The following is a 12400-nucleotide window of genomic DNA, read 5'->3' on the forward strand; positions in this document are numbered from 1 at the left end:
GCCTCTGATACGTTATTTGTATCTTTAGTTGTAGATGAGTTTTTCTACTGTATAGTAAGAGGTGAAGCACTCAAGAAAAAAGCAGCTTCACTGGTCCCCTCCTTTCTACTCTGTGGAGAACTGGCACACACATTAGCCTGGAAGTCCTAACCACCATGCACCTGCTCCAGTGTACAAGAGGAAATGTGCTGTGCAAAGGACAAGCAGCTTACCATATTTTCATCCATCTTATTCTTACTGTTAATCACTTTTTCTTCTGCACCAATTAGTCCCCCGTCTTGCTCTGCCATTCCAGATCCTGTGTAGAAAACGTTCACAGCTGAGTGTGTAGGCAGCCCACCTCAGGCCAGTCTCTCAGAAGCAGCAAATCCCTGCCTGAGGCCCACAACTCCAGATGTCACCGCAGTGGCATGTCTGAGAATGCACTGTGCTTTGCAAGGATGAATGGTGCAAGCATTGCAAAGGACTGATGAAGGAAGAGAGGGTGCTTACTGCTCTCCCACCTAGAGGGATGGAATGTAAGTCTTTGGAGAAGCTGAGGGTGTCCAGGATGGAAAACATATTCCAACCCTTACATTTACGTACAGTGATGAGCACTAGCTGTCCAATGGCACAATTCTTTGGTATCCAGACCCTACCACATGGATAAAGGAATGCTACCTGTATGTGTGCTTAGAATCTAACAGTTTTCTCCGTAAGAAATGACTTCTGCTTTAAATTCAACCCTTGCCACCTTCCACCCTCAAGTCCTATCTGCCTTTCAAGTTTCAGGTTCTCTGGGGAGACATTTCCAGGTTGTAGCACTTAGAGTCAGTTTGTAATTATCTATCTCCTTCTGCATCTCTCACTGGATTTTCTCCCCCAGACTTCCTACATAGTTACATCCTAAATGGTAAGCCTGGGTGAGCAGGAGAAAGCAGTTCATCAACAGACAGAACCGTAATCGAGGTGGAAAGAGCAAGGATAGCAACTGTCCTTTTTTCAGGGTCAGAAATGGCTTGAGCCAACATCACTCGTGTGGTACACAGAATGGCAGCATGTCTGGATTCTGCACAGACGCAGAGAGAGAAAAATCCTTTTCATTTTTAGTTTCAAGCATATGCTTCCTAGCTATCACAAATTTCTTATTAATAACTATATTTAGTTTGTATAGATCTAGGATTTGAATCTTTTATAAAGAGGCTTGGTAACCAACTTGACGTGCTAAGGTAACTGCCTGCAAGTGGGTCGATTCCAATGTGAGTTTACATTGAGCACTGCTGTCCCGGAGCTGCCAATGGCAGGCAATAATACAAAGCCCAGCCATAGCGAACTTTTTCATTTCACAACTAGACTTGCTTTCTTAACACAGACCAAGAGGGGATTAATGATATCAGATAGCCATGTGGCTGCCTGAGCTTGCAGCCTAGTTAATTTATTAACTCATTATACTATAGCCAAAATGACACAATTTTTCTCTAAAGCGTCTACTTCAAAAGAAAAGCACAACTTGATACCAGTTAAATCAGGGCTAGCTTTGGTGTCTCAAATGAAACAACACTGCCTGTCTACCATTCAAGAAAAAGAAATCTAGAAGGTATTTACTTAGTTAGCACGGATGCTCATAATCAAGACTACTAAATTCTAATTCTGAGCTCTTCCTACCTCATAGTTTTAAAAGCCATAAGGGCAAGATTCTCAGGATACAAAGGGATACTAAACCCACTCATCTAAGGGCTTGCCTTGGTCTGGCTGTCCTAAGGCTTGTCAGTGCTATAACTTCAACACCGCCTAAGCTTACTTTGGTTTCATAATGCACACAAGTGACTTCAAGAGACCAAGTTAGTAGTTATATCATCCCAAAACATTCTTTTAAGTAGGAAAGCAAAAGGCAGTCAAGCTTAACACCTAAGACATACAGTTGAGAGGAATATTATAGCATAGTGACTTGCAAGAGGAGGAGACACAGTTGAATAATACTAACATGCAAAGAATTTCAGAAGAGTTAGATCATACTTTTGGATTCTAAGAATAAAATATGGTATAAATCAGAACACCAGATTCTGAGCCAGGGAATCTCACTTGGTCCACCCATGACCAGGCTACCAAAGCTAAGAGAGTGAGCTCCTAAACTACACGAAGAAGAGGCACTACTGTCAGTGACTCAAGAGAGGGACTAGCTAACCATGGGGGGGTGGGGTGGTCTGCAGCTGTCACTAGCAACTGAGGCAGTAGAAACCACATGGGCTGTGAAGACAGCCTTGGGTCCAGACCTGGGTCTTCTACTTCTTAAACCTGCTGATTTGGGAAGCAATACCTCAGTGACTTTTTCACCTGCTTCATCTATTAAAACTGAGCAAAAAATTCTGCCTAAGAGGGCGGTTTGGTGGGTCACCAAGATGACAATGCAGCTGGTAGAGTGCTTCCCACAGCACACACTGTCTTTGAAGACGGGGGACTCACTGCACCTAGAGCGCCTCTGTCTCTACCTCTTTCCACAGCGGCGGCTTGTGTTTAAGGAATACGACAACTCAGGAACATGAGACAAGGGGCATGGATGGAAGGTAAAGACAGCTAAAAGGGGAAAAGGCAATTGGTAATAACAAGAGAAAAAAAGAGAGGAAAATTTACAGTCTACCTGACTGTACAAGTTAAACATATTCTTCTATAGACTAGTTATACACAACCATTTGTTAAACTGACGTACTTTTTTGACATTGACCCAGACAAAGACTTAGGGAAGCATCTCTTTCTTGGACATCCCCAAAGCCAAGCTTGGGTGGTCACACAGTGACTAGACTCTGCACACCCGGAAAGCCAGGGAGCTTGTTAGTAACATGGAGGCAGGGCTACGCTAGCTCCACTCAGCCATGGCTGAAGAAATGAGGCGGGGAAAGTCAGATGATGGCATGAAACATAAAATGAAACTTCCAACACACTGGGGAAGTGAAAAGGAATGGAGGTCTTAAGGGAACATCTTTGACAAACCAACCTTTTTTCATTGGGTGGTACAACTCCGGCTGAGTGTCTAGCAGAAAGGAAAACAATAAAAAAACAAAATAGCACAAAAGGAGATTAAGAAAGAAAATGGTTTCCTTCCAAGTTCCTCTCTATAAAGTGAACAAAAGGCATTTTTTTTTCTTAAAAAAATATCCCATAAACAAACAACAGTAATCTAAATAGGAAATCGCTAGATGTGTCCCTCATGAGAGAGAAAAGTGGGAAGTCAGGATTGGCCTTTTAAGAGAAATTCTGAAAGAGTCTCATATTATTTAGCTGACCCCACAAACTATTATTATTTTTAGAAAACAGCAAAAAATGAAGTTAGTATTGATTGTGGTTCGCTGACAAAGAGACAAGGTACCATCAGGCCGAGCTTCCCCTTTGCCCCAACCCAAACAAGCACAGAGAAGGTGCCCCATGTGTGGCTGCCCCCAGCCTCATGGAGGTTGGGATCTACAGTGAGTCAGGAATGGAGTGAGTGACACCACTTGCCCCACTCATCTCTCGAGTCCTCAGCACTGGGAGGCCAGGAGCAGCGCAGCTGCACCTGAGCTAACGAGTTATGAAGGCATCTCTGTGAAACTCTAAAGGCGGCTGGATGCACATCTTTCCACCGTCTGGTAGCTGCACGAGGCTACTGTCTAATTGGTTTTGTGACTGTATCCCAGAAGCTGGAGGAACTCAACTGTCAGTGTGGATTCAATTACACTTTCAATCTAAGCTACGTGACACCCTAGACAAGTATTTAATCTGCTCAAACCTCAGCGTCTCCAAAAGGGATACCCACAGTCTCTACCTTCAAAGAGTGCTCTGAGGTCTGAATGAAAGGCATCCAAGTTCAATGCTTAACTAAAGCTGGCACAAAGTTAAGATTCTAAAGCCATGGGCCATTTTTATCATTACCACCCTCACCATCAGCAGGAGCAGGAAATAGAATCTGATTATACAAACTAGTCTTAGGGCACAAGGCTCAGCAGCTTGTTTATTTTGGTACAGACTCTTGATTTTCAGGGACACTTTTAGATCCTGAGAACCAGCAAGAGAATAAAGGAAAACAGGCTTGTGAATCAAAGGATACAGCTTCTCTTCCACCTCACATCGGAGATGGGACCCTGAACCAGTCAGGGCACCTCTTCAGCCTCTCCCCCTAACCTGCCTCCCAAGACTTAAGGAAGATAATGATGGAATATAACTAACAACCCAAAGGGACCCCATGTAAAAGGGACATCACACAAGAGAAGGCTTGCTATAAAGTGTGAGAAATCAACAAAATGTGAGAAATCTTTCTGATTTCCCTGATATCAAGTGTACCACTTCCCCACAGAACCCAGCGCAGTGCCCACAGAGAGCAGGTACTTGGGAAATCCATACCTTCCTTTTCCCCGCCTCTCACAATGACACACCCTCCCCAAGTCAAGAAGATTTAAAAAAAAAAAAAAAAATGTATTCCATTTTCTAATTTCCTTCTCCTCGCCTCTGCTCCTAGGGATGGCTCTGAGGACCAAACATACCTTCATTCTCAGACAGAGATGGGAAGGGGTGGAAAGGGTGGAACGGCGGGATCTCCTCACTCTCCTCAGAGCTCACCCGGACATCCACAGGGCTCTCTGAGATGGAGGAGGTGAACTGGTCCATATCTGCTCTCTGTTCCTGAAGGAGCTCATCTAAAAAAAATACAGCAGGGAGCAGAGAAGCGGCGTTTAGAAGCAAGTCTAGGCACAGGACCAGAGCTCAAGACCTGGCAAGAGCCCCACAGTCTGCGACCCACCCCCTGCCTAACTCCTGCCCACATCCACCTCCTGCCAACTGCCCGACTTTATGTGGTCCATCTCTAGAGAAGTCATCACACATAACTGCAACTTCACACCTTCTGGATTATTTCACTATCTGTATCTCTACTAGCACAACAAGACTTCAAGCAGATATTGTCTACTGGTAAACCATTTTACCCTGAAACACACAGCAGAAGACAGGATGATATACAGAATAAACTGGTAACAGGAAACATCCCAGGCCTCTGCAATTTCACACTCTAGAGTTTCTTCCGCTAATAAGAGTGAAGGTCAATGAAATTCAAGGCTCTGTGGCTCCAGGCCAGTACATCTGTCTTCGGAGACTCCTCAGCCTTGTCATGTAAACCTCTAGTCAATTCCCGACTTTCTGAAACCATGGTGTGCTAATGCCCACTGCACCAGCCTTGCTTACTCCTTCTTTACTTCGTCCTTCCCTGCCATCACTCCCGAACCTCACCAAGAGTCCAGTCTGGCCTGGATATAACTAGTACCCACCGATTTCCTCCTGGATTTCTTGAGCCACATAAGGAACTTTGTACAATAGAGAAAGGCTTTGGTTCCTTCTTTCTTCAATTACATGGAGGTGTGTCATCACCTAGAAGCACAGCATAGGGAAAGGCCTTGTCACTGAAAACTATGAGGTCAGGAGGAAAAACACCCACATATAGTTCCCGAGACCCAGAGGTTCTACTTGCTACCAGACAAAGCAGAACAGCTGGAAGAAGTCTATTACTTTCCTTGCCAGACTAGCAAACCTCTAAAGCGTAAGAGAGCACATAGTGTGATTGATAGTCATTTATCCCCAGAGAGGGCTACAAACTAGAAAAAGCCATTTTTTAAAATATGGTCATGAGGAGCTGGAGAGACGGCTCAGTGGACATGAGCATTTGCTTTTCCAGAGGACTTGTATTCAAGTGTAGCACCCACATGAGAGTTCACACTGCCTGCTAATTCTCGTTCCAGGGATCAGAGATCCTCTTCCAGCCTCCACAGACAACCAGGAATGCATACAGGCAAAACACTCATCCATATAAAGTTAAAAAAAAAAAGCTCACTAGTCAGTTGATTTGATTTGGTTTTTTTTTTGTTTGTTTGTTTGTTTTTTTGGTTTTTCGAGACAGGGTTTCTCTGTGTAGCTTTGCGCCTTTCCTGGAACTCACTTTGGAGACCAGGCTGGCCTCGAACTCACAGAGATCTGCCTGGCTCTGCCTCCCGAGTGCTGGGATTAAAGGCGTGCGCCACCACCACCCAGCTTTGATTTGGTTTTTATACAAGACAATTGTCACTAACTATACTGAGTCAGGGCCCTGGTTTGTAGGGTGCTAGATTTTAATAAAAACTTCGCTGAGTCTGAGAAAGAGGGGAAGTGCCAGTCACTGTTTTCCCACTAGAAAAGTCAAGCAAGTACACACACACAACTGGACTACTGGCAGGAAGGCTGCTCGTGGATACGGCTTGGTGAAGCAACTACCTAAAACTATTAAGGTGAAGACCAGGACTCCAAACAAACAAACAAATAAGCAAGCCAGGCGGCGGTGGTGCAGAGGCAGGCAGATCTCTGTGAGTTCGAGGCCAGCCTGGTCTACAGAGCGAGATCCAGGACAGGCACCAAAACTACACAGAGAAACCTTGTTTCAAAAAAACAAAACAAAACAGACCAGGACTAATTTATTCCTATTTAAATTATGGTTCTTTAAAATAAAATTCATAAGGCATGAATAACCCATTTTCATGTGCTGAAGAAAGATTTATCTATGCTAGCTCATTACTTTTCTGAATACAAAGACTGTTAATCCAATGATAACAACAAAAGCATCCAAGGTAGAAAAGACAGGTGATGTGACTCAAAGACACAGTGGAGTTCTGCTGCACAGCTCAAACTCATTACCCCTCCAGCCTAAGCTTGCACTTCCCGAGCTGCTTCTAAAGGGGGCGCTCAAAACTAGTGGACTGGACAGCCCTGAAGCCATTAACATGAAGGGTCAAAACGGAAAAAATTAAAGATGCTTTTACTGTAGATTGATGTGCTTCTGACCTTTAAAAGCAAGATGGAAGCAATTTAATTTTGTATTTGCCATTCTGCCAATCAAATAAATTGATGGGAAAGCACAAGTGTGAGAGCCTTTGCAAAAAATGCAAATGGAATTGCAATGTGCTGCCCTGAGTCCAAGCACATGTAGATACCATTATACTTCCTTAGATGAATTAAGGAGCCATTTGAGAGGACAAGAACCACAGGGTGGAATAGTGGGAATCAGTCATTATAGAAATGTTCACACTAAAGAGCCTGAGTGACAGGTTCAAAACACAGGAGCACTACAAATATATGAAACATAAACCAATTCAGGCTTAAATTTGGGTCAGACCAAAGAAAAATATTTTACGAGATTGATTTATTTTATTTTATGTGTATGGGTGTTCTGCCTATATCTAAGTCTGCCTATCACATTTGTTCCTGGTACCTGCAGAGGCCAGTAGAGGGCATGTCCCCTAGAACTAGTTAAAGATGATTGTGAGTGGATATATGGGTGCTGGGAATCAAACCCTGGTGTTCTAGAAGATCTTAACCACTGAGCCTCTCTCCAGCTCCCAGGAATATCTTACTATGTACGTAGTAAACCTTTTTTAAAATATGTAATCAGAAATACTTCTGGTCCTAAATATTTTGGATGGGGGGGGGATACTTATCGTGTAACACGCTGAGTGTTCACACTGAGTGCTCAGGCAGCACAGGGAACAGGCAGTGATACATGTAATTCAGTGGTCCCATTCCCTGTAAGAACAGACTTACAGTTCCCAGCAGAGATAGGTTTTTCTGCAGAATTGCTAATATGGGATGCTGCTGTTTTTCAGTTTACTTGTTATGGATCTTTGTCTCAGGAATTGCTAATAAATTATCAAATCAGGCCCACAGATGTGTAGCTCAGCTGTAGACTACTTGCCCAGGATGTGAAAGGCCCTGGATTCTACCCTCAACACCAAAACAAAAAGTCGCTCTCCGTTATATTATATTATATAGAATAAATATTCCCTCAAAAATATATTTAATATATACATGACTAGATCCCATACAAATTTAATTTAATTTCATCCCCATGACCCCCTGTAAGATACAACAAAAATATACTAAAAGATTTGGGTCAAACCAATCCAATCCTGACAAGATTCATTTCTCCACCTGTCTTCCAAAGACAGTCCAGAACTCCTGGTGTTTCCCCTCTTCCACTCCATCTAGTGTGAAATGAAACCGTAACACCAGACCTCTACTAGGTGCTTCCTAGGGCCTCGGAAATATCCCTGCCCATAGTCCACTGTTCAGGCACCAAAGTTCTTTAGTTCTTTCCAACATCCAACTTCTTTTTGTTTGGTTTTTTGAGACAGGGTTTCTCTGTGTCGTTTTGGTGCCTGTCCTGAATCTCACTCTGTAGACCAGGCTGGCCTTGAACTCACAGAGATCCACCTGGTTCTGCTTCCCAAGTGCTGGGATCAAAGGCGTGCACCACCACCGCCCAGTCAAACATCCAACTTCTAATGTGAACTCTGTACCTTGGAGGAAAGTAATTCTTCATTTCCTAGTTAACAAACTTAATTTGTATGAGTCCTTGAGCAGTAGTCAAGGGATCCAACTTCATTAGACTCTGCAAAAAAATTTTTTTTGGTTTTTTGAAAGAGGGTTTCTCTGTGTAGCTGTTTTTGGAGCCTGTCCTGGAACTTGCTCTGTAGACCAGGCTGGCCTTGAATTCAGAGATTCACCTGCCTCTGCCTCTCAGGTGCTGGGATTAATGGCATATGCCATCACCACCTAGCCTGTGAAATTTTAACATGCAGATGGTAACACAAACTTCTGCCCAACAAAGGGAGTGAAACTAAGCTCTGGGATCCTACAGCTTTTGGGTAAATTATTTTACGATTGTACTCTAAGAAGCTGGGAAGAAGAATTTCTGGAAGGGCACTCACTCTAAGCACATCTCATGCATATGAGTACTCATAATCTGCATGGCTTTCTATTTAAAACAGGAAAATAAAACAAGGATGATGATGTTATTAAACCATCCTCAGGAAAATCAACGGACTATTATATTAGACTTGGCAGTCCTATGCACAGTTCACAGTCTAGGAACACATGAGAAGATTTACTAACATATGGACAAGTACCAAAATAAGACCTAGAAAAACCTGTACAAATGACAGTGGGGTAAACTGGGCTTAGCATAGGACAAACTCAGAAATGTGTCTGTCCGAACAAAAACTTCAACAGATACAACAGGAAGTGAAGTGTTGTTTTGTGGCTTTAGAAATCAAATCCTAGGACTCAGACACACTGGGCAAATGTCCCTACCAGTAAGCCAAGATCAATGCTTAAGATCCATACAATGTATTTGTATACATTGTATACAAATGAAACCTAGAAAAAGGTTTCACATACTAATTCAGGTGATAAGCTGAATCAGAAATGAACTGACATAAAAATTTGATTTGGAAACTGACTTATCTCTTCCTGGCAAAACCCAACTGGCATACTACAGTCTTCTAACGAGCACAACAGCAGTGTGTCTCAGCACCTGCTGGAAACCTGTCTAGTTTACCTGGGATTTCATCTGGGCAGCCTTTTCTGGGTCAACAGCCAACACGTGCTGGTAATGACGAATGGTATGTAGGCGATCTTTATTCTCAGCACGGACGTAACGACGCAGAGCTTGCAGAATACGATGTGGCTGCCAAGACCAGAGAATTCAAAGTAGGTAAGGAAAACAAAATCCTCAAAATTGATTAGAGAATAAAAGCTATAGCTTGGAAACAAGTAAAGAACTATCTTTCTTGGTAAAAAAAAAAAAAAAAAGTTTTGTTTTTTTTGTTTGTTTTTGTTTGTTCCAGATTCTTCAGCTCCTGTGAACTAATTTTTTCTTTCCTGGTGTGGTTCAAAACCTAAATTGTGAGCTAGGGATTTTTTTGTGTCACTCTAGAGAGAGAGAGACTTCAATGGCATAAATCAAGAAGGACACAAATATTCTCCTGTCAAATACTTTTTAATTAAGAAAAGAATTCCTAGCATGTGTATATCAGAGTCTGTGAGGTCAGTGGGTAATTCTGTGGAGTTTGCTCTCTTCCCCCACCTCTGTGTGGGTTCTGGAGATTGAACTCTGGCTGTCAGGTTTATGCAGCATGTGCCTTTATCCTGTGTGTCATAGCACTGGCTCCTGTCCAATACTTTCTATGGCTCTCAAAGGAATAGAGGTTTGATTTAAACATAAAAAAAGCTTGAGACCACTCACTCAGGAGTTCCACTCTGATTATTTTACCCTTTTCCTTCTTTGTTTACTAGGCTGGCCCCAGGCTTGCGACTCCCCTGCCTCTGGCCCTGAAGGGCTCAGATTACAAGTGTGTACCACCCACCACTGCCCACATCCTTCCCTTTCCTTTAGAAGATGATTTTGAATGAACTGGTTCAAACACTTACATTCAGAGGCATGCTTTCCTTCTTTGAAAGTAAGGGTACCACAGAGAACCCAGAACTGTGTGTCAAACAGTAAGTTCCCTGAGCTTATGCTTGTCCACTTGTATATCCCAGGTGGCACATGCAGGCACACTGTGATGGAATGCTACCAAGCTCATATATCCAGATACTAGACTCGGTTCCTTTTCTAATCTTTACCTTCAATTTTGTCAAAACTTGTCTTAAAAATCTCATTTTTCACCAAGCTGTATGTTCCATTAAGTACACGTTTTAAACAGGCAACAGTAAGAACATGACTTGGCTTTGAGTCCACTCTGCCCCCGACTCACCCGAGGTGGGTCAGACTGCAGGGCAGCCAGGTAATTCTCCAGAGCTATCCGCCGGCGGTCATTCAGCATGGCTTCCACTCGGGCCAAGTGAGTTTCCACAAGCTGCTGCTTCTCGCTGGCTGCTTCCTTCTCTAAAGCTTTAACCATAGCTTGGAAGTGCTAAGCCAAGAAAGAAGGAAGGACATGTAATTCATGGCCCCAGTAGGAAGTCTAAAAAAGCACCTTCAGGACCTAAGACTTTTCTTTGCCTAGTGCCTCTGTGTCTCCATAAGACAGTAACAGATTCAGAGTGGCATTAGCTCTGATTTCTATCTAAAAAAATAACCAACCTAAATTACATTTCTGTGTTAGAGAGACTCGAGTTCTGTAGCTAAAATCACTAGGTTTGTAATTTCAACATCTGGTTTTTCAATGTTCACTATCATCTTTTCCATGTTCTAACAAGACACCAACTTCTAAATCCTGAAGCAGTAACTAACAGGACATGTTTTGAAATAGTTCAGCAATGAATGTGCTGGCTCACACTGGGTTATACCTACTAGAGCTGTGAAGGGACCGTTATCTGTGAGCTGCCTGGCCATGTTTACTGGCAGCTTAATGTTGCTGAATCAAATACTCCTACAGAAGATGAAATTGCTTGTGTAAGAATCCAAGCTTTCAGATTTTGAGAGACTGATTAAAAAAAGCCAAGGTAATACCTCCAGGAAATACACCAGTGATAAGGAGAGAGTACACCTGGTACATACTGATTTTAAAATGTGTGCTTAGTCTGGGTGGGGGTTCAGCTTTCAAAGGTACTCTCCCACATTTAAAAAAAAAAAATTAAAACATAACACGATTCATTCTCCAAAACCAAATCAGTCTTATGAATTGCTGTTTCTGTCGCTAAGCCCGCCTGTCTACTGAAGGAGTACAATAGCAATAAATCTGCTGCTATGACTCTGAGGTTCCATCTTTACAAAGTCAGGGATAAACTTGCATTCAAGAGCTGTGGTTTTTGCCTCTCGGCTTGTCAATGAGTCTGTCAGTTTCTTTTTAATCCAGTAGTGTTGAAAAACAAGTCACAGCCCATGAACAAGATGACAGAGGGCATTTGCCAGGAAAGCAGAATTAAGCAACAGCTAAGCCAAGGTTACTTCCTGCACAAATTAGGTGTGCTCTGGGAGAGGGTTTGGTTTCTTTCTACCACAGGCAAGCAACACTACTGGCGAAAACTCAATGGGAAAGACAGGAGAAAGAAAGGGGAAGGAGGAGAGGGAGGAGAGGGAGGGGGAGAGGATAGGAGAAGAGAGGGGGAGGGAAAAGAGAGAGGGAGGGAGAAGAGAGAGGACGAGAGACACAACTTCCTTGTAACTTAAGTCCTTGACTAGAAGGAGGTGTTAAATTCAAATTCACTGGGAGTTTGGCCTGACTGTATTTGCAGCAGGTCACACTGGACTCTGTGTCCCCTTGCCCAGAGAAAGCATCCTACCTGAATGAGGGTCTGTCTTTCTGCTTTGGGGAGGTTCTTGGCTTGAAGCTCTGCCTCTTCCCATTCCTTCTTTACCTAGAACAAAGATCAAAAGCACTCAGAGAATAAGCCTCTGAAACAACTTCCCCATTTTCTAAAAATACTGATGGGCACTGAATCCAACTCCGGAAATTGTGCAAAAAGAAACCACATCATATGATCCCTGAGATCAGACTGTTACTCAGAAATGTCTAGGCCTTGGTCATCCCCAGACCTAACCTCAATTCCACGACCTCTTTGTTATATACCTTGGGCAAGTTACTCTTATGTTTATTCCCCCTTCATTAAAAACTAAAATTAATACCAAAAGTTATCAGAGCTGATGTCAATA

General features: G+C 43.0%; 1 protein-coding gene across 5 annotated transcripts in view; it reads right to left on the reverse strand.

Moving 5' to 3' along the window:
- Aplp2 (amyloid beta precursor like protein 2) overlaps positions 1 to 12400 on the reverse strand; it is a 73088-nt gene that overhangs the window by 5408 nt on the left and 55280 nt on the right. For 3 of the 5 annotated variants that reach the window (XM_042280610.2, XM_042280612.2, XM_076575920.1), the window contains 7 exons: positions 12031 to 12105; positions 10560 to 10718; positions 9362 to 9490; positions 5271 to 5370; positions 4494 to 4646; positions 2972 to 3007; positions 213 to 298 (listed from right to left, as the gene is read on the reverse strand). In XM_042280610.2, coding sequence (XP_042136544.1) covers positions 213 to 298; positions 2972 to 3007; positions 4494 to 4646; positions 5271 to 5370; positions 9362 to 9490; positions 10560 to 10718; positions 12031 to 12105 — 738 coding nt within the window. The remainder of the gene's footprint in view (positions 1 to 212; positions 299 to 2971; positions 3008 to 4493; positions 4647 to 5270; positions 5371 to 9361; positions 9491 to 10559; positions 10719 to 12030; positions 12106 to 12400) is intronic. The other 2 variants (XM_042280613.2, XM_042280611.2) reach the window with 1 other exon arrangement.

This window comes from Peromyscus maniculatus, chromosome 7, assembly GCF_049852395.1.
Source record: "Peromyscus maniculatus bairdii isolate BWxNUB_F1_BW_parent chromosome 7, HU_Pman_BW_mat_3.1, whole genome shotgun sequence".
In the NCBI taxonomy this organism is placed as follows: domain Eukaryota; kingdom Metazoa; phylum Chordata; class Mammalia; order Rodentia; family Cricetidae; genus Peromyscus; species Peromyscus maniculatus.